Source organism: Carcharodon carcharias, chromosome 1 (assembly GCF_017639515.1).
Source record: "Carcharodon carcharias isolate sCarCar2 chromosome 1, sCarCar2.pri, whole genome shotgun sequence".
NCBI lineage: Eukaryota > Metazoa > Chordata > Chondrichthyes > Lamniformes > Lamnidae > Carcharodon > Carcharodon carcharias.
In genome coordinates, this window is record NC_054467.1 from 77,671,712 (window position 1) to 77,695,086 (window position 23,375).

The 23,375-nt window shown below is 41.6% G+C and overlaps 1 protein-coding gene across 2 annotated transcripts in view; it reads left to right on the plus strand.

Moving 5' to 3' along the window:
• The window catches only part of LOC121277008 (tolloid-like protein 1), a 427,048-nt gene that overhangs the window by 171,798 nt on the left and 231,875 nt on the right, over positions 1 to 23,375 (plus strand). For both annotated transcript variants that reach the window (XM_041185854.1, XM_041185863.1), the window contains exons 3-5: positions 1,200 to 1,310; positions 7,090 to 7,170; positions 9,582 to 9,734. In XM_041185854.1, the coding sequence (XP_041041788.1) occupies positions 1,200 to 1,310; positions 7,090 to 7,170; positions 9,582 to 9,734 (345 nt within the window). The remainder of the gene's footprint in view (positions 1 to 1,199; positions 1,311 to 7,089; positions 7,171 to 9,581; positions 9,735 to 23,375) is intronic.

Here is a 23,375-nt window from a genome sequence, read left to right on the forward strand (position 1 = left end):
AAAACATTCAGAAGGACTTTCCCCTCAGCGATTTGGGGGCAGGGAAAATGACGCGGGATGACGTCGGGAGGAACCTCCGACGTTATCCCGGTCCATTTAAATCTTCAGGAAGGTGGGCGGACAGCGAAATCAGCTGTCTGCCAGCTGACCTGTCAATGGCCAATTAAGGCCATTGACAGGCTAATTAGCCTTGTTAAAGACCCTTCCTGTCCAAGCTTAAGGCTGCTGGGCAGGCCAGGAGCCCCAGCAGGCTCCAGATTAGTCATGAAACTTCATCCACTGGTGGGATGAAGTTTCATGTTCGTTTTTTAAAAATTTAATAAACTTTATGTGTTTCTTATTAACATTATCACATGCGGGGGACATGTTAATAATTTTAATATTTCTCTATTTTTTAAACTTATATGTCAGTAAACTCCCTGAGACAGCACTTTGCCGCGATTCCTGTTGAACAGGCCACTGGGTGGGCCTTAATTGGCCCGCCCACTCAAAATGGCCCACTCGCCCACCAAGGGCAAAATTCTGCCCATTATCTTTATCTTACTTTTTAAATCTTATTTTTAACTTTCATCCCTTTTATTTCCCAGACATAGGACAGGTATCCCAGCTTGTCTACTTATAGTTACTGTAGATGCTCATAGTCCAATTATAATTATTGTAGACACTAATTGGATGAGACAGGAAGATTCTCAGAACTTGTCATGTGTCAATACATGTGAGATAAACAGGCTGCAGCCAGTAGCAAGGGAATGATATTTTTAAAATAAGCTCATAAGTATTAGTCAGACAAAAGTATATTCCTCTAATGGACTAAATCAAGTACTGCCTGCTATTGATTAGTACCCAGGGACACCTAGTGAAAATGGACTTGTGTGGATTTTGGTTGACGACAGGATCAGGCGAGCCTCATGTCTTCCATAGTTGAATAGCCCACTTGACAAGCTCATACACGAAGGGATCTGACTGCCGGCGTTACTGCCCAAGGAATCTTATCCATGTGTGGCCCAATACCATTAAAACAGGAGAGAGAAAAATTGGAGTCGCGTGGAAGGAAATAACCGTGTAAGGCATTGGAAGCACTGATCAGGAGTAAATATATTAACCTCCACTTACTTCCTTTTTCTCTTAGGCTAATATCCTTCCAGCTAGACACAGCTTTGTTCACTTATCTGAATTGATATTGTCTTTTTGTTTTTAAGCTGCATTTTGGGGAGATATTGCCTTAGATGAAGAAGACTTGCAACTGTTTCAGATTGATCGGACAATTGATTTATCAAGACACGTGTTAGACAGAATTGGACACACAACAGGTAACCTATGTTGCATGCATGTTGCAAATACAATTTTCAAAAGAAACTGTAAGTGAATGAAGGAACTATGCCTACATTTTCTGAGTTTGTTCTGGTGACAATGTAACTTGCCAGAAAATTATGTTATTGTTGCCTGCGATTTAATGCAATACATAGCTCTGTAGTATATACAAAATACTAAAACAAAGTTGCTCAGAAATGCTTTTCAAAATAATGTGCCTGAAAATTATTTCCTTTTATGTTATTGCATATGTGTGTAAATGCAGTGTGTAAGAATTTGTGCGCTACTTGCTCAATGATTTACTTAGTAGCTTAGGCTTACAGACCACAAAAGTCATACATTCAACTCCCACATTGTGCTGAGTTGGCTGACCTCAGTTGAGGTAGAAGCAGGGATGCTTTAAGTGGTGCTAGCGGGTCTGGATCAATGTAACTCACTGAATTCTGGGCCTGGTATCCTGGTAGCCACCTGGAGGTAGGCATGTGTAATCATAAGTAGAAGACATTATTGGGCTTGGCCATAATATATATTCCAAGCTCAAAAAAATTTGTTGGTACCCTGGGTGGGTGTGGGGTTAACTTTAACCCTCAAAAACAGTGGGGAGTTGGGGTCGGGTGAGATGTAAAAATGTTTTAAAATCTTAAACTAGACCCCACCTTAACTCCATCCTGAATGTGTTCGTATTGAAGGCAGGCAGGACAAGGGGCTGACAGCCAATCTGCTTGCAGGGGGTGGTCTTACTAAATGTGCAGATATGTAATTGGAAACTAATTTTGCAGTTAAATATAATACCAAGGTTGCAAACTGTCTGGCAGCAAGAGGGAATGGAGTTTGTAGCAGTGACCAAAGATGAGGGCTTCAGTCTTTCCAATATTAAGTTTTAATCCAGAGACCCAGGCTAATGCTCTGAGGACAAGGGTACGAATTTCACCACAGCAGTTGGTGGAATTTAAATTCAGTTACTAAAATCTGGAATTGAAGGCTACTCCCAGTAATGGTGACCATGAAATTATCATTATAATAATAAAAACAAAAAACTGCGGATGCTGGAAATCCAAAACAAAAACAGAATTACCTGGAAAAACTCAGCAGGTCTATGAAACTATCATTGATTGATGTTAAAAACCCATTTAGCTAACTAATGTCCTTTAGGGAAGGAAATATGCCATCCTTACCTGGTCCAACCTACATGCGACTCCAGACACAGCAATGTGGTTGACTCTTAAGTACTCTCTGAAATTGCCTTACAAGCCACTTAGCTCAAGAGCATTTAGAGATGGGCAAAAAATGCTGGCCTTGCTAGCGACAGCCACATCAAACAAAAGATTTAACAAAATGTTGAAGGAATTTTCTGTTCAACCAGTGCTGGATGTCAGATAAGCAGTCTGATAACTTGGAGACAATGCAGGAGTTGAGAGAAATGGTGGTGTGGTAGAGCCGAGTGTTGTCAGTGTACATGTACATGCACATGTACATCTGTGTTTTCAGATGATATTGCAGAGGAGCAACATGTGGATGAAAATTAGGAGGGGGCCAAGGGAAAATCCTTGGGTGACCACCAGAATTAACAGTACGGGAGCAGGAAAAGTATCCTTTGCAGGTGATTCTATGACTGGATAGATGAGAATAGAACCGGATGAGTGCAGGTTGATGACGGTGGAGTGCCATTGGTTAGAGTGATGTGTTAACTGTGTCAAAGGCTGCAAAAAGCCAAGAAGGATGAGGAGGAATAGTTTACTTTTGTTACAAGCACATAAAATGTAATTTGAGACTTTGGTAAGAGCTATTTCAGTACAGTAGCAGGGTGGAAAGCTGATTAGAGTGATTTGAACATAAGTGGGAATTTAATGTAAGTGACGAAGGTCTCACCCCGCTGCCTGGAAGTCGGGGAATGCCCTGTGTTACCTACTTGCAGGTAAGCCCACCAAATTTAGTGCCAATCAGGACACTCCCCAGAAACAAGAACACCGCGGCCACCGGAGGTGGCGGGTAGGGTGGTATTTCTTGCCTCCTGAGAGCTGGTGGCTGGCAGGTGTACATTACTTAACAGTGCCATCTGTGAGATGGTGGCCACTGCCAGTAATGGACCCACCTAAGGTCGAAGATCGCAGAGGGACCCAGGTTACAGTTGAGTGATGATGGAAGGAGAGTCACAGGGTGGGGGTTAGGTGGGTGGGAGGGGAGGCAGCAGTAAGGGCAGGTGAGTGGTCCTCAATGCCGCCCCCCCCCTCCCCCCGCCCTTCCTGGTGTTGCCTCCCGCTACGTGCTTTTGAATGAGGGAACTCCCAGACACCCGCAAGCAGGGTTTGATTTTCGGGCTTCTTACATGGAAAGCCCTTTGCCTGCTGCTAGGTGAATACCATTGACAGTAGGATGAGACCCTTAAGTGGGCATTAATTGCCCACTTAAGGAATTGGCGGTAGGGTGGGAATAACGCCCATGAGCCTTCCTGCCCCAGACTTAATCAGGGCAAAGGTGGGAGGATGGCGGGTTCCCCAACCCCTAATCTTCCACCCAATTAAATGACCCCCACTGCTAAACTCACTTCAGAGGAAGGCATTAAATTCAGTCCATAGTGTTCCAGGAAAGCTGGGCATGAATTTGTGTGGAATCAGCACATGCAAGGGCTTTGGAGATGAAAGGGAAGTTGGAGATGGGGCAGTAGTTCGCAAGGACTGTGGGATCAAGGGCAACGTACCCTCTAATTTCTGTTCTTTTTGTGGCTTGCTTCTTGCATTGAGTGGTTGCTTTAAGATTGTTATGTGGTCATGAATATGCAAATCTTAAATGGAACATTTCTTCTGTGTGTTCTGTTTGTCCCCTTTACTACAAATTCCTGATTGTTGTGTTACCAAGCACCCTCACAGGTTAGAGGGAACATTGATCACAGGTTGCTTTTCTTTTAGAATAAAGGTGATAGGGCACATTTAAAGGATATGGGGACAACACCTGAAGAGTGAGAACAGTTAACAATATTAGTTAACATGAGAGCCAGGAAAGGAAATTGGGTGATCAGCAGAATAAGGTTAAGGGAGCAGGAGATGGCTCTCATGGACAAGATGAGCTCAGAGAGGGCATGAGGGGAGATAGGAGAGGAACTACAGAGTCATGAGTTCAGTTCTATGCTATGGGGAACCTTAGAAGAAGTTTGTCCCAGTATGATAGGGGAAGGGAGGGAAGCAACAGAAGCAGCTGATCAAATAGTCCCAATCTTAGTGACAAAGAAGTCCTGTTCACCCATCACTCTGTGGTTAAACAACACATTTATTTAAAATTTCTCATCCTTGTTTTCAAATCCTTCCATGGCCTCATCCCTGCCTACCTCTGTAATCTCCTCCAGCCTTACTAACCTACAAGATATCCACACTCCTGCAACACTGACAAGTGAGCGACTTCAATTTTATCTGTTATGTCATCAGCAGCTGTGCATTTAGCTACCAAGGCCCTAAGCTCTGGAATTCCCTCCCAAAACTTTTCCATTTTCCTTCCTGTCTGTCTTTCTATAAGATGCTCCTAGAAACCTATCTCTTTAATCAAACTTTTAGTCATTTGTCCTCATATCTCCTAATGTAACTCGGTGTCAGATTTTGTTTGATAATGCTCCCGTGAAGCATCTTGGGATGTTTTACTATGGTAGCGATGCTATATAAATAGAAGTGGCGGTTGTTGAAGGCGGGTTGGCCATTTACATGTTATAATGAGTCTGGGAGTCTCACATTTAACCTCTCTCACAGGTTTAATCCTGGGAAGCTGGGTTTCCCGAGCCTCAGGAAGCCTGTCAGCTCACGGGAGGTCAGGACAGATTAAAGGAAAAGCTAAGTGCCCTCACAGCACTACTTATGACCAGGAGTACGACTACTTCCTTGCAGTGTACCAAACTATCTTCTTCCTTGTCATTGGGCACTCCTCCCCAGAATCAGATACCTCCACACCCTACTTCCCATGCTCCAATTAACACAGCAGCAAGTTTCTTACCTGCTCTTAGGCTGCAATTTAATTCGTAGTGCTCTTCACCCAACGGGGAGCTAACTGGATCAATCCGGCTGATTTCTGAGAGGGAATCCTATGAGAAAAATGAGACGCATGGTCAGGATTTAAAACTCTACAGCATACGAGGAAAACTGGACTTTCAGATTCCCTGACTGAAGCATCTCACCCCTGTCTATCAGGAACTTACTGTCATAGTTGAAGAACTTGGGTTAGTATCAGACAGAACTAGTTTTTGTTTCGTGCAACTAAACCTAAACAAGGAATCATGCATTTGGGAGAGGAAGGGAAAAAATTGACATAAAAGGTGGAAAAAGGAAAGAAAATAAAATGTATTCTGTTGGCAGTGAATAAAGATCATATAGTTGAAAGCACATTTCTAATTTTGAAGCCATGTTATTCCTTAGGTTCAAGCCCTACTCCTGCACTTGAGTGTATAACCTAGTCAATTATGCTTTGTTAGAAATAGGGTAATTTTTCCTCTTCAATGAATGTGCAGTAATCTTGAGGAGAGGAAGTGAATGGATTGGCAAATGTGTGTGTTCTGTAGCAGTCAGGGGATCTATGCTGCCATGTTAAGACCCATTTGGTGAAGGCAAAAATTTACCCCATTGAACTTTTGAATGAGAGATTATTCCCAATCTCAGCACAAAGTTTTAATCAATACAAGAGCAAATTCAAAACCAAAACACTGCATTCAGCTTGTCTGATTCATAGCATTCACAATTTCAAGCCTTGGTTCACATACAAAACCTAAATCCCTATTTGCTGTTCTGGCTCTTCAAGGATATGTTAAAGATTGCAAGGTGTTCTTTAGTATCCTGCTCAAAATTCATCCTGACACCAACATCATCACAGATTCATCTCATTGCTGATTGTGGGATTTTACTGTCTACAACTAGATGCCATATTTGTCTCCTTAGCAACAGCAATAGCACTTCAATGAATTTATTGTATGTGCAGCACTTGAACAGACGTTTGAGAGATGTGACAAGGTGTCATATAAATGCAAGTCCTTCTTTTTTTGTAATTTTCATATTTATACAGATAACGTCTATTTTCTTCAGGCAGCAGTGACCACAAATATATCATGCATATACATTGCTCACCTAAATGTATATTTTTACTGGATTCTAGTACAGTAGTCTTGACAGTAACCTATTGAATTCCCTGCAGTTTATTTAGATCTTTCTGTACTCATGAGACTGTACAATCTCGACTGTGGTTTAAAAAAAGATAAAATAATACTTCCATTTTCATATTGAAAGATTTCACACACTTTACTCAATGAAGCAGTTTTGAAATAACTGACATTTGTTTTGTGTACAAACATGGCAGCCACTCTATGCCAGTAATGATTCACAAAATGTAATGAGAAGAATAATCAGTTGATTTATTTTAGGTAGTATTGACCAAAGGAGGAATGTTTTCTAGAACAGCAGATTGCCCTGTTATTCTTGAAATAGAGCCTTGGGATCTTAACATCCATTTAACAGGCAGGCAGGATCTTTTTGAAATCTTGTCCAAGGGATGATATGTGTAGCACTCTTTCAGTACTATGCTGTGCTGGAGATTCAGCCTAATGCAGGCTTCAAACTGTTTTGTTGAACCAGAAGCAAGAATGTTATCAGCTGTGTCACACTAACACAAAGTGACCATTTCACTTCACTATTCATTCTAATCATATTAAAAAAAAACTAAGTGGTTAGTTTGATGGAAGTCACCACTCTTGAGTCAGTGTGCACCATTGTATATCTTTGTAAATGTTATTTTCTGCTTGTATTTTTAAAGGTGGTTCTGGAGAACACAGAGTTTCTAAAAAGAAAGGAACAATTTATCAACTTATAGATCGGATACTAAGATTGGGAGCAGGTATTCTTCAAAATAACTTATTTTTGTTATCAGTAATAAATGTTTTCACCCTTTTAAATATCGATTCTTTTGCAACCCTGAAATAGTGCAAACTACGTTTTATATATTGTGCATATTTTTAAAAATGAGCAATGGAAAGAGAATTTCCAGAGATGTGCAGAATTATGAGTGATTTATTAATTTGAAATATGCTTTGTACAGAAATCCTCTGTCACAGTGGGCAAATACAGTAATGCTGAGCTGAATAAATCAGGAAGATACCAATCTCAGTCTTTGTAAAATAGACATGAATGAGTTTCAGCAGCAATAGTAATAGACTTGGCTATAATGATCCTCCCAGTTGAAATCTTTGCCAATTGTCTGGATTCATGTGAAGAGCAGCCATTTGGGTGCAGTGGCAGAGGGCAGCTGCTGGCCATCAACCTGTACTTCAGCACAAGTCATTTCTGTTGGGGGAAAAATTACAGCAAAAGTAAAGGAACATCATTCCTGTTTCACGTCTGTCCAGAAAATTCTGTCTGCTATTTAAAAATTCCACTTATAGGATTAAACTTATAAATTTTGAGCCAGGCGCAACTGTTATGAATAATGCATCCAGCATTCATTGTTCACTGATTTGAGAACCTAGCTAAAGGCATGTATGTATATTTAGATGTACGTGTGTGTGTGTTTGTGAGTATATTTAATTGTATGCATGTATTTGGACTGGTGAGGACATCTTGTGGCGCAATGGGTAGCGTCCCTACCTCTGAGCCGGAGCTCTGTGTTCAAGTCTTACCCAGAACTTGATGGCCAAGGAAAGTGCACTCATAAAGTGGTTAAATAGGTTGAGTATCAACCTGTAAATCCTTTCAACACACACCAAAGGCAAGCAGTAAGAGCGGCAGAGATTTCTGGTGAACCATGTGATGGAAAGGAATTTGGAGGCTCTACCATCACCAACCAGAGCTTCAGAGTACAAAATGCATATAAAAATGCAACTCAGACACCCTCAGTAACCTCTAACACAACACCACTATGTGGACAATGTTATGATACAGCAGTGGTATTTGCCAGGCTAACCAAACCCACAAGGGAAATTTGGCCACTGTATCACAACGGTTTTGCAATTTGTAGATATTATGAGAAGGTTTGTGCGTTGAATTCAGAAGTAATGAGTCCACTAACATCTTTAGAGATTTTAAAAATTAAATTAAAACATTTATTAACAAGAAAGGATTAAAACACATGCAAAAGATTATAGTTATACCATTTCTTAATGTTAATAAAAATCCCAAAATTCTGAATTAACCTGACTCCCAATTACACACCGCCGTTTAAGGCAACAGTCCAAAATAGATTTTAAATTTAGATAGGCAATCCAGCAAAGTTACCACAGCACCCAGTAGACAGTGGAATTCCAAAGGCTTTTTAACACAACTTTGGATACTGGAACAGCAGACTTCTGCAAAGTGGCTAGAGGTTGTTTCCCCAAGTCTGTTTCACACAGTGTATCTTTTAGATCTTACACGGCCATCCCTGATACAACCTTCTATCCTTCTTTAAATATATTTCTTCCTCTTTAATCTGTAAATCCCATTGCTTCCATATGTCTTTGGAATTTACTTTTCTCATTCTATAAAAACCTTTCATGTGGTCAAAATGGCCTTTTCCTTTTGGGAAAAATAAACATCATAACCTTTCCCTATTTATCCGGTCAGTTGTAAAACTTCATCATGTTTCTTTGAAAACCAAACACCTCTACAATACTGACTTTACCCTTGCTCACTCATTAGCATCTCAAATGCAATTTTTATACCTGACTCTTTTGATAATTTCAACCTTACAGTCTATCCAATTCTAATTCAATTAAATCAGCCACACAGACAAAATCAATCAAACATGCACAAAAAAAACCTACTTTACAATGCCCCACAATAATATGAAAAATATGGTAGTTTTGTGACAAGTAAAGAAGGACTGAGTAGGGAAGTGCTTGGCAATAGTGTGTTCGGTAATCACTGTATCAGCACACACATAAAGAATGACTACTTAGGTGAGGTACAGAGGAAACCATACCCCAGTATGAAAGAAGCCCTGCATTTATATAGCATCTTTCACATCCTCAGGACCTCCCAAAGTATCCCGCAACTAATGAAGTTATTTTGAAGCATGGTACTTAGGCTGGTGTGTCACCATTGTCAGGAGAGGAAGGATAACTATTTAACAAGTCTTCAGATACAAAGTGAAATACAAAAATCTGCTAGAGTGGGCATTTCTTTGGAAAAATAAATTAAACAAATTATAGTTATTATATTGTGAACTTGAAGATATTCCATCTGAAAAAGATGATTAATGTGAATCAATGATACAGTCATACTCAAAATGTTCATGAGTAGATTGTTTTTGATGTTAAAAATAAATGTTTCCAGATAGTGATCAAAATGCAACTGACAGACAAAACAACAACTCAGAAGCCTTAAGTCGGATTGAGAAGAGTAGAGTTCCCAGAGCTGCAACATCACGAGCTGAGAGAATATGGCCAGGAGGTGTCATCCCATATGTCATTGGAGGCAATTTTACTGGTGAGTGTTGCTCTTGCTTACTTGAAATTGATTAAAAAAGACTTCTAAATATCTTTGTGACTTTATACATCTTCCTCCCAATGTTACCTTAACCGCTACTAATCACTTACTTTTTTTGATGATTAACATCATCAATATTAGGTAAGTGCTACTTTTAACTTTGTGTTGAGGGTGGTATCTCTTACTATTATGGGATGCTCTACCTACTGCCTATATTGAGAAAGAAGAAATTCAATTGAATCCAAACTACAATTTGTGTATTATCTTTTGTTTTACACTGGAACTGTACAATTTTAATACATTTTAAATTTTTATTAAATTGATGTAATTGTACTGTGAAGGCAAAGGTTAGATAGAGTTAATCGTACTTCACCAACAAAAATGTTAGTTCATAAGCCAGATACAAGCAAAGCCTTTATTTCTGCAGTGTTGTGGTGCCTTAGAGCAATAGGACACAGGTGAGTCATTGCCCTTCACATGCTGTGGTTTCAGTCTTTCCATAAGGAGACCAGATGGTTTCTCTCAAAATAGTGAGAGAAATCAGACATTTGTCATTGTGGGCTACACTTTGTGCTTCGACCAACTGGATTGAGATTGTTGGGGGCCTGGAAGGAGGTTATTTCCTGTTTGTTCCAATTAAACAAAATGCAAGGGTAAAGAGGGTGAATTTGAAAAGAAGCAGGAGATTGGTCAATGACTCAAGAGGTGTTGCACTGCATTGTGTGGCACTGAGGTATATGGAGCAGGAAAGACCCAAGTACAATCCCACTGTCAGTACTGAATAGTTGTTCTTTGTCAAGGCATAGATGAGAATGGTAAAGTTGGCTACAGCATCATTAGGATGAGGGAAGGAAAAAAATCAACTATTGCATTTTCTCCAATCATGTTCAATATGATCCTTGATAGATAATGTACATGTTTAGAGGTTGGATGAGGACATGACTGGGCATGCCTTTCATGGTAAAGGATCTCCATGTAAAGAATAGCCACATGGATGATCTATTGGGCTAGGAAGAGAAACAACACCCAACTCCTGCACTTAGTGCTACCTACTGATCTCCTACTGGAAAATACACGTGTGGACACAAAGGTGAGAGTTGAATGAGACTTTAAAGTGAGCCATGTCACAGCTGAATAGCTGATTGATTTCAATCACATTTTGGCACAGGCCTTGATCTTGCTATTATTAATGCTGCTAGTGGAGTGGACAGCTCATAATTTGCTGCCTGTCTTAATTAAACAGGATAACTGTCGCTAATTAATAATAATTAATAAAATAATTAATAAAATAATCAGCGCCCCCGATCGGGTTTGTGTGGATTTTATGCGGTGGGCCAATTAAAGCCCACCCAGCGTGACATGCACCCGGATGCACTGTGCACTCCCTGTACAGGCGGGGGGGGAGGCTCCCTGAGTCGGGAGTGTGCTCTTTTGCTCGCAAATCTCCCTGAGGCACAGAGGTGCCTCAGGGAGATTAGTTTAAAGTTCAATAAAGGAGAAAAAAGTCTTTAGACCATGTCTCCTCATATAAAATTGTCACATGAGCTGGGACACGTGTATTAATTTTATTAAAATTTTTTCCAAGGTTTCAGAAACATACATGAAACCTCATCCCGCCCATGGGTGAGGTTCCATGAAAAATGCGAAGGCTGCCTTGGCTCTTCGCCTGCCCGCCAACCTTAATTAATGGGGTTATTAGTTAATTAATGGCCTTAACAGGCATTTGATGACAGTTCGGTGGGTGTGCAGCTGACTCAGCTGCACGCCCGCTGATCTGAAAATCTAAATGACATGCAGTGATGTCAGGATGCACGCCTGACGTCACCCCGTGTCATTTAACACTTCGGTGAGCGGGCCCCGCCCCCACTCACCGAGTCGAAGATTCAACCCCCTATGTATTAAACTTGTGTCAGAATTTCCTGACTGGAGTTAATATGATGCAAGTAGTATGCCTAGAATTCTACTTTCCTTTCACCTAAATAATTCTAACTGTTGGTCTGCTGGTTGGCCAAATGTTACCTTTGACATTTCATTCCAGTTATTATCATTATGCCCACACTTCATAGCTGTTATGTAAATTGTTACACAAATACAGCTTTACAGATCCCGCTTCTAGTTTTTACTTTTCTTTGGCTCACATCTACGTTTATGTAATTATAATAGTATCAATATTTTCACTAGATTTGCTTTGATCTAATCCCAATAATCTATGCTAATGCTGACTATGTCAATATATAAATAATTAAGCTTATCCTTCAGTGTCTTCTTTATTTGATGCTTTTGTATTCTATTTCTTCATTTTGTCCTGAACATCAATGCCTCCCCCTCCTCCTTGATCAGCCTTAACTATTTGCACACCTATGTTGACCATAGTATGAACCACTCTCTAGATCCACAGCAACTGACTCTGACTTATTGATACTGACACCTTGGCCCCAATAATAACTTTGAGGCTAGAAGGGAGCAGTTAACGATGGATTTACAGATTGGAAACCTGGAAGTAAGGATTTCTCATTACGCTGCTGAATTTAACGGCAGACGATGATTTTAATCTTTGCAACAGGGCTCCTGCCCGACAGCCAACCAGCTTATCAAACTGGCAAGTGAATTTGAGTTATTTATGACATTGAAGTGGAGGACAAATTTTGACTGCGGTTGGGGCAGTTGCTTGTTGAACATCAGTAGGACGGGAGGAATCTGACGTCACAAGGGCGTTCAAGTGGCTGGGGAGTGAGAAGCCAGACATTTTAGTGGGGTTTAGGGAGGGATGGGAGGGTCAGATGTCACAGGGATTGGGTGGAGTTGAACACTGAGGGTTGAAGGAGTTGGACATCCTGGCACTTGGAATGGAGCCAGACAGCAAGGTGTGGGGAGAGATGGACAGCGGGGTGGGCGATGTTGGTCAGTTGGTTTTGGTGGTGGCGGGGGGAGGTGGTGAGGGTGTCGACTGATCACAGAGCCTGCTTGGGTAAACAGGAAAGCTTGGTGGGCTGGGAAAAGAACTCCTGCCCCACCTGACCCACAAGCAATGCTGTAATGATACTTACAAGACGGGACCAGCATTCCTCCTCTTCCTTCAGCTGCTGGCTGCAAGATATTAAAATAAAATTTTGCTCAAAATGAACCCCTCGAATACATTTTAATGACCAACCCACCTCCTGGGGGCAGATTAGTTGCCCGCCACTCCGACCAGCTTCCATTAAAATGGGAAGTGGATGGGTTGGAGTCGGGTTGCCCATTTGTGGCTGCTGTTCCTGAGGGTCAAGTAGAGTTTGGGAGTTTTTCTCTGCTACTGCAATTAGCATTAAGAAACTCAAATACTTACCTTTAGTTCGTAGGTCGGGAATTCCAGCTCCAAACGATTCTTGGGCCTCTAGTGCATGTGCTGGCCAGGAAATGGCTGCACGTGCTCAGCTGGGCTTTTTTTTACGTTCTTCAGGCCAGGGACTGGCCCTCCATGCCAGCGCAGAAGAAAAGAAACAGAACGATGCAAAAATGCAGGCTGGATGACCTGAAACGGAACGTCATCATCTTGTAGGTGTCCCAGCAAGCAAGAACAGGAGGGGACAGCGAGAGGTCCCAAAAGACAGTCCCAGGCAAGGGACAAAAGCCAGGAGATAGAAATAGCTCCCTTAAATGAAGTTAAGGAAGGGAGCAGAATAATAGTCTCCAAATTCAAGAAAGAGCCGCAGAGAGAAAACTTTAATCAAGTGGGCATAAGAGGAGCTCTGAAGATCCAAGAAGGCAGCCGAAGGTTGATGACTCAATGCTGCAGGCCATTGGAGCAGTGGCGTCCTGCTTAGACAATAAGACATAGGAGCAGAAATCAGGCCATTCGGCCCATCGAGTCTGCTCCGCCATTCAATCATGGCTGATAAGTTTCTCAACCCCATTCTCCCCTTAACCTTTGATCCCCTTACCAATCAAGAACCTATCTAACTTGGTTTTAAATACACTCAATGACCTGGCCTCCACAGCCTTCTGTGGCAATGAATTCCATAGATTCACCACTCTCTGGCTAAAGAAGTTTCTCCTCATCTCTGTTCTAAAAGGTCTTCCCTTTACTCTGAGGCTGTGCCCTCGCGTCCTAGTCTCTCCTACTAATGGAAACATCTTCCCCACATCCACTCTATCCAGGCCTCTCAGTATTCTGTAAGTTTCAATCAGATCCCCCCTCATCCTTCTAAACTCCATCGAGTATAGACCCAGAGTCCTCAAACGTTCCTCATATGTTAAGCCTTTCATTCCTGGGATCGTTCTCGTGAACCTCCTCTGGACCCTCTCCAGGGCTGGCACATCCTTCCTGAGATACAGGGCCCAAAATTGCTCACAATATTCTAAATGTGGTCTGACCAGAGCCTTATAAGGCCTCAGCAGCACATCCCTGCTTTTATATTCTAATCCTCTCGAAATAAATGCCAACTTTGCATTTGCCTTCCTAACTACCGACTCAACCTGCAAGTTAACCTTAAGAGAATCCTGGACTAGGACTCCCAAGTCCCTTTGCACTCCAGATTTCTGAATTCTCTCCCCATTTAGAAAGTAGTCTATGCCTCTATTCTTCTTACCAAAGTGCATGATCTCACACTTCCTCACATTGTATTCCATCTGCCACTTCTTTGCCCATTTTCCTAACCTGCCCAAATCCTTCTGCAGCCTCCCCGCCTCCTCAATACTACCTGTCCCTCCACCTATCTTTGTATCACCTGAAAAATTAGCCAAAATGCTCTCAGTTCCTTCATCTAGATCATTAATGTAAAAAGTGAAAAGTTGTGGTTCCAACACTGACCCCTGCGGAACTCCATTAGTCACTGGCCGCCATCCTGAGAAGGACCCCCTTATCCCTACTCTCTGCCTCCTGTCAGACAGCCAATCTTCTATCCATGCTAGTACCTTGCCTCTAACACATGGGCTCTTATCTTACTGAGCAGCCTCCTGTGTGGCACCTTGTCAAAGGCCAATTAGATAACATCCATTGGCTCTCCTTTGTCTTATCTACTTGTTACCTCTTCAAAGAATTCTAACAGATTTGTCAGGCATGACCTCCCCTTGTTGAAACTTGTTGACTTTGACCTATTTTACCAAACACTTCCAAGTATTCTGAAATCTCATCCTTAATAATGGACTCTAAAATCTTATCAACAACCGAGGTTAGGCTAATTGGCCTGTAATTTCCCGTCTTTTGCCTCACTCCCTTCTTAAACACGGGGGTTACATTAGTGATTTTCCAGTCCTCTGGGACCCTCCCTAACTACAGTGATTCCTGAAAGATCACCACTAACGCCTCCACTATCTCTTCAGCTACCTCCTTCAGAACTCTGGGGTGTAATCCATCTGGTCCAGGTGATTTATCCATCCACAGACCTTTCAGTTTTCCTAGCACCTTCTCCTTGGTGATGGCCACCATACTCACCTCTGCCCCCCGACTCTCTTGAACTCAGGAGATGTTACTCGTTTCTTCCACTGTGAAGACTGACGCAAAGTCCCTATTCAGTTCCTCTGCCATTTCTTTGCTCCCCACTACTACTTCTCCAGCTTCATTTTCCAGCGGCCCAATGCCCACTTTTGCCTCTCTCTTACCCTATATATATCTGAAAAAACTCTTGCAATCTTCTTTTATATTACTGGCTAGTTTACCCTCATATTTAATCTTCTCCCTCATTATTTCTTTTTTAGTTGTCCTCTGTTGATTTTTGTAGGCTTCCCAATCCCCTGGTTTCCCACTGCTCTTCACTGCATTGTATTCTTTCTCTTTAGCTTTTATGCTGTCCCTGACTTCCCTTGTCAGCCATGGTTGCTGTGTCCTCCCTTTAGTATGCTTCTTCTTCCTAGGGATGAATTTTTGCTGTGTCTCCCAAATTACTCCCAGAAACTCCTGCCATTCCTGTCTTTCCTGCTAGGCTCATCACCCAGTCAATTCTGGCCAGCTCCTCCCTCATGCCTCTGTAGTTGCCTTTATTCAACTATAATACCGTTACATCTGATTCCAGCTTCTTCTTCTCAAATTGCAGGGTAAATTCTATCATATTATGGTCACTTCCTCCTAAGGGTTCCTTCACCTTAAGCTCCCTTATCAAATCTGCCTCATTTTCACATCACTAAATCTAGAATTACCTGTTCCCTAGTGGGCTTCACCACAAGCTGCTCCAAAAAGCCATCTTGTAGGCATTCCACAAATTCCTTTTCTTGGGATCCACTACCAACCTTATTTTCCCAGTCTACCTGCATATTGAAATCCCCCATGATCACTGTAACCTTGCCTTTCTTACACGCTTTTTTTATCTCCTGGTGTATCTTGTGCCCCACATCCTGACTACTTTTCGGAGGCCTGTACATAACTCACATTATGGTTTTTTTACCGTTGCGGTTCCTCAACTCTACTTACACAGATTCTACATCATCTGACCCTATGTCGTTTCTTGTTATCAATTTAATTTCATTTCTTACTAACAAAGCAACCCCACCCCCTCTGCCAATCTGCCTATCTTTTCGATAGGATGTATATCCTTGGATATTTAGCTCCTAGTCCTGATCCTCTTGCAGCCATGTCTCCGTGATGCCCACCACATCATACCTGCCAATTTCAATCTGCGCCACAAGCTCATTTCCCTTATTTTGTATACTGCGTGCATTCAGATACAACACTTTCAGTCCTGTATTTCCCATCCCCTTTCTAATTGTCGTCCCTTTATCTGATGTGCTTGAAGTTAAATTCCTAGCCCTTTCCAGACACTCTGTCCTATTTTGTATTCTGGAGACTTTAATAGTTTCTCCTGGGCTCTCCTTTCTTTTGAGTTTTTTCATAATTTTCCATGAAGTTGAATCCACACCCCCCACACGCTAACCTGCTGCTTTGCTTGGCACGGCTGGAGATCTGAAATTGTGCATGGAAAGTGAAGCTTGAGTGCACTTGGAGATCCAGGGGAAAAGAATCTTGGAAGGCAAGATTAAAACCCTGTGAGGTGGGTCATTATTGAAGATGTACGAGTGGAGGTGACTCTTGAGGAGAATCCCAAGACGAGATCTTCAGATGTGGAGATTGGAAATCCTCATAAGAAAGACAAAGTTTCAGTGAGATTGGATGGCTCACAATGTGACAAACGTATGGATGGGTTGTTGGGAGATCCATGGAATCTCTTTTGGTCACTTATGTCATCTATTGTGTAGCATGTACCCAAACACAGTCCACCTGCTAATTCAAATATACCACATACTTACCCTGAATGTTAGAGTATACGAAAGATATCATAATTTTTTAAAATCTTTCTGAACTTGTATAGTACAGTTTATTTTTCTTTGTTCAAAACTCTTGGCATCTTGTGGCTTTATTCACTTAGTAAGCGCCTTGACTCTCGAACTTTATCAACTTTAAACAAAATGTTATTGGTCCTTAGCCGGATATTCACCCATGTCCCGAGGTCTGGCCAAGGATCATAATGTAACATTAGCAAACATTCTAGCCACCATGCCTTACTTGTTGATTGTGTTGTGAGGAATGCAAACAGTGTGGATTGTCAGGATTTATTCTCATTATACATCGTCTAATGCCTTAAATCAATATCAAAGCAGGTCATTCATGTTTAAACTCCCGCATTTGTCTAAGTTAAACTATGGTTTTATTTTTTCCATTGTGAGAAACTAATAGATTTATTCATATTCTGAAATTACTGGATATTTTTGTTTCATGGTATTTATAGAAGAGCACATTGGTACATTAGCCAGTTTGTACAGTTAAGCACATGTTGGGAATCAAGATAGCGTAGAGACAAATTTCAAAAGGATGTATTTGGGGTGTTCAGGACAATGTCAAACATAAAGAAACAACTTGCATTTATATAGCACCTTTCATGTCATTCCAAAACACTTTACAGCTAACGAAGTAATTTTGAAGTTTGTTACTGTTGAAATGTAGGAAATAGAGCAGGCAGTTGGTGCACAGCCATGAGATAGTCAACAGATAATCTGTTTTTAGTAGTGTTTGGTTGAGTGATAAATATTTTGCTGGATGCCTGCTATTCTTTGAATTATAACCACCTGAGGAAGAAGACATGGCTTTGGTTTAACATCTCATTTGAAAGAAGAAGGCCTTTGTTGGTTTGTGACAGTGTTCAAAGATCAGGCAATCATTTGTGTGTTAGGGTAACAGTGCAGGTATGAGGGTGTTTCTGGGTATATAAACTTCCAGGAGAAAGCTCTAGATTGTCTGGCTTTGTGACTGCCAAGTGGAAACATGCCTTATCCATTCGAACTGAAGTAGGTCCCACTGGGGCTTTACATGCCCTGCCTGTTTCTCTGTGGGCTTTGCATGAGGGCAAATGCAACCCTTGCCACTAGCAGTGCTGGATGTGCTAGCTCAGGATTTGTCAGGCAGACATTAGAGTTTCTGAGCTATCAACGACCTCCGGGAGCTATGATTTTACAAACACATGCTACCAGTGGCAAGCAATAAGCTTGACTCTCAAGATTCCATGCTGAAAACATGTACCTGTAGAATTGTTCATGTAAAGTCCAAAACATCTCAAAGGGAACTTTTCTTATAACAGTTGTGACAGTCATGAGTAACTATGTTATGAAAAGATGGAGTTGTGGATTATCCCACCTATGGGAAGAGGAAGGTGTAGGTACAAGGTAAAACCCAGAAGATTTTGTATACAGAGAGAGAGAGAGATGAAGTGCTTTTCTTATTTATCAATAATGGGCAACAATGATATAAATTATAATTAAGTACATAGTGTGTTTACAGCTTTCTGTAGAAGAAGTTGAAGTCCCTGTTATCCAGTGCTTATCTGAGTCTTCACAACAGCAAAACTTTCTTTGGAAGATTCACTGTCTGCGAGCATTAGATATCTGGAGGCAATATTGCACATTCAGAAGGCAAAAATTATTAAAAATTTTTATCTTTTGGGGAAGAAATGTGATTGAAGTTTATTGTCCAGACAGAAGACCAACTCCAAAGACTCATGGATCATCTATCCCATGCCTGTATCATATCCTACCTCATCATCAGTGTCAAGAAAACTGTAATTATGGGACATGATGTTGTGTCTCCTCCTGTGATCAGATGTAACGACATACCATTGGAAGCAGCCAGTACATTTTGCTACCTTGTATCTACAGTGACAGGTAACTTGTCTCTTGATGAAGAGCTCAGTATACGCATTGGAAAGACAGCCACCAACTTTGGACGACCAACAAAACAGGCATGGAGAAACAACAGACTGACCTACAAAAGTGAGATGCTTATTTATAAGGCATGTATCCTCAGTACATTGCTATATGGCAGCAAAATCTAGACCACCTACATCTCCCAAAGAAAAAGTCTCAATAGTTTCCATCTCCAGTGTCTACAACACACCCTTGGCATCATATAGAAAGACAATGTCCTTTCTAAGGCACACTTGTTAGCGCTAAACAAACAAATAAGGCTTCATTGCCTTGGCCATGTGCACAGGATGGAAAATGCCACATCTGCAATGATATGCTATACAGGGAGATAGACTGTTCAAAGAGACCAGCAGGGTGCCCAAAGCTCCTATTCAAGGATGCTGTCAACAGAGACATCAAAGCCCTCAACATCTTTCATGACAAGTGAGAAACTCTAGCTGATGACTAAAGGAAATGGTGACACGAGCTGTGGGCCAGAGTTCACCACCACAGCATGTGGTTTCAGAAGCTCGAAAGGAGATGCCCTCCCTACAAACGGGATCATCTTGCATCCTTGCAAGGGACAACTTCATGTGTGGCACTTGTGGCAGCCTCTGCCTTTCCAGGATCGGCTTATTCACCCATCAAAGGAAGTGCAGTGATGATCTCCGCTGACCTCACCAAAGTTCTGTAACTGCATTCCGATCATCTCTCTCAGATGGAAGGATGCTAATCATATATTTAAATTGAACATTGCAAGAGGCACAAGGACTCTCCTTCAAAGAGTGCTTTATGGTGAACCTTAATTCCAACTATCATGTAGGTTGTGTCTGCTATTTTGGGTGCGGCCTCCTCAACCCATCCTTACAGGCCAGCAATGCTGTTTTGACATGGCTGACTGTACAAACATTCGCTGACTGCAAGGATGCTGCTAGCTAGACAGTGAAAATCATGTTTGGACCAAATGCGCATACATGAACCTCACACACGCAGTTATCCATTGTTGTGTTAAGTTCTCCATAATGTAAATGGTGCAGAATTGGCAGCAAATAAACTGAGAATGATCTTGTGTCCATGATTTTATAGTATAATTGCAGTATAATATAATTTTGTAGTATAATAATGCATGTCCAAATGCAGCAAGACCTGGACAATGTCCAGGCTTAGGCTGACAAGTGACAAGTATCATTCATGCCTTACGAGTGCCAGACAATGACCATCTCCAGCAAGAGAGAATCTAACTATCTAACCATTGACACTCAATGGCATTACCATCGCTGAATCCCTCACAATTAACATCATGGGGGCTATCATTGGCCAGAAACTGAACTAGACTAGCCATATAAATACTATGGCTACAAGAGCAGACCAGAGGCTAGGAATCCTGCAGCAGGTAACTCACCGCCTGACTCCCCAAAGCCTGTCTGCCATCTACAAGGCACAAGTCAGAAGTGTGATGGAATACTCTCCACTTGCCTGGATGAGTGCAGCTCCCACAACACTCAAGAAACTCAGCGCCATGCAGGACAAAGCCTGTTTGATTGGCACCCCACCCAGAAACATTCACTTCCCCCACCACCAATGCACAGTGTTGGTGCACTGCAGAAACTCACCAAGACTCCTTAGACCACTAGAAGGACAAGAGCAACAGATTCATCGGAACACCACCAACTGCAAGTTCTCTCCAAGTCACACACCTTGCTGACTTGGAAATATATCGTTGTTTCTTCACTCTCACTGGGTCAAAATCCTGAAGCTCTCTCCCTAACAACACAGTGGGTGCACCCATACCACATGGACTGCAGCGGTTCAAGAAGGCAGTTCACCACCACCTTTTCAAGGGCTATTAGGGTTTGGGCAATAAATTCTGGCCTAGCCAGTGATGCCCACACCACATAAATGGATATAAAAAAAAGAATCGGGGTATTAAAGCAGCCAGGAGACTATTACCACAATGTTTTGTTTCAAATTTGCCTTCAGCAGGTATAGGTTTGACTGCCTGAATTAATGAAAGTAAAGTCTTTTACAATTCTTCCCAGAAAAAAAAAGCTGCCTGTGTGGATCTAATTAATGAGGAATGAGCTCCACTATTTATTTGACACACACGCTGCCCATTCTACTCTAGAAAATTCCCACTAATATGATGGACAGGCTAACACAGAACCATACATGCAGCTTGTGTATAAGTGACTTCCCTCACTGCTTTCTATAGCTTGTGTTAAAATACATTTTTCTACAAGTTGAGCCAGGCAGGTACAAAATGTTCAGCTCATTTTTAGACTCAGTGCTAAATAGAATCAGGACCATTATCTCTTCTGTAACCTGAGAGATTAAATTTTAGCAGTGATAAAAGTAGAATTGCAGTCAATAACTTTTTTATTACATCTTTTAAGCTTGAATTATTTTGCAAAGGAGGATCAGTTTGATTTCATCCTTGTGTGCTTATAAAAATTATAAACACTGCATTGTAACTTCAGATGATAGCAATGAATAGTTATTATCCAGACTCCCTGGAGACTGTGTGGTTCAATGATGGAATGGATGTTAATGGGCTATGACGAAAACTATTTCCTAACACTGATGCTGACCTTTCAGCGTGTCTTGCTAACTATTTCAGTTCAATATAAACATTATAGGCAGGAATGACTTGTTGCAGTGGAAAATCTACTTGTATACCATTTAAAAAAGGTATCTCTGTCAGTTAAAAAAAAATAGTAAAACATTCACATAACCACCTCATAATGCTCAGCGCTGAAATATGATTATTAATGAAACTGTGGGAGAGATGTTCAGCAAATGAACAATTAAGTTTCAATGATTTTAACTACTGGGTGGCTGACCAGCCCAATTTTGCCAGTGGAACGTTTGACTAATTTTCAGCACAAGGGCTCATCACCATATCATTGGCTGCTGAAGATGGCAAACAGGCATCTGGCAGCAGATTTCCAACTCTAGTCTTACACATTATTGTGGAGCCAAGAGCAGCACTTCTGCTGTTCATGCTCTGAAAGATAATTTCACCTTCCTGGTGCCTCTTCTCTTCCAGTAAAACTGGACAGAGCATGAATAAATCGTCCAACAAAATTGTGAATGGCCTTGTAGGCTCCTGATAGGTCTTACATGGTCTCATAGGATCCAGATTTACATGTTAAAAAGATCCCATTTCTGAAAGCAATGGGCACTCTGGCTGCCTAGTGGAAGGCCTCTTTGCTGATTGCAGCAGTCAGAAGGCCGGCCCAAATGGGACATATGCCATTTTTTTTGGCCACTGCTGCTCTGTATATCCTGCTTGACGCAAGTTAACATTTTGGAATCTTCATCCTCCAAAAGTTGATTGAACACATAACATGATTCCTATTCTTCAACCATTATCAGAGAATGAGCTTTTCCCATGATAGCTTGCAAGTTTAATCAGTGAATGACTGAACTGTATATTTGGAACAGATTCATGCTCAATACTCAGTCTGTGTTGAGCTGTCTGATCTCAGTCAGGGCCACTGTTGGCTTCAGTGCAGCTAGAAAATAGGGAAGAGAAAATCAGCCAGGGCTCCCACACCCAATCACTAGCTACTGATCCCTGTTGGAATCCATATGTAAGGATGTGCATGAAGAAATGATTGAACTTGGGTGTGATGCTCCTTCAGTTGAGTCACCTATTAACTGTCACTGACCTCACTTCTCTTTTTTTAAAGGGGCTGTATTTATTTATTTTTTAATTTACCTTCACAATTGTGGCCTGGACCCTCAAGGTGGAATTGTGTCTACAATTCGCCCGTACACCTAATTTCACATGGCATACAGCTGTTGATGATCCGCCCAGTTCATCCAGTTTCTGAGAGGCTGGGTAACAGGACCTCCAAGTGTTAGGCCACCCTGTCCCTGCTTCTATCCCTATCACTCCTACATTTTCATTTGTAGACACAAATATGGATTTTGGCTGTTGGAGAGGGCGAGTTCAGACTGGGCGGTCATTTAACTCTATCTCTCGCAAATGTGTGTGCCAATTTTCTAAAATGAGACCAGCATGTTTGGATTTCAGAATGCATCGATGGGAGAGGGAAACTGCCTAAACTTCTTAACTGGTTACTTAAGGCCATTAAAAAGCTTGTTGTCAGCTCATTTAGTGGAGAGGTTTGAATTTTCTTTTTTTTCATTTATGCATTCACAGTTGTAAGCATCACTGGCTCAGCCAGCATTTATTGCCTACCCCTAACTGCTTTTGAGAAGAGGGAGATGATGTGCCGCTTTGAACCAGTCCATGTGATGTAGGTACAGTCAGTGCTGTTAGGAAGGGAGCTCCAGGATTTTGACCCAGCAACAGTGAAGAAATGGCAATATAGTTCCAACTCAAATGGTGTGTGACTTGGAGGGAAACTTCCAGGTGGTAGTGTTCCATGCATCTGCTGCCCTTGTCCTTCTAGGTGGTAGAGATTGTGGGTTTGGAAAGTACTGTTGAAGGAGCCTTGATGAATTGCTACAGTTCATATTGTAATGGTA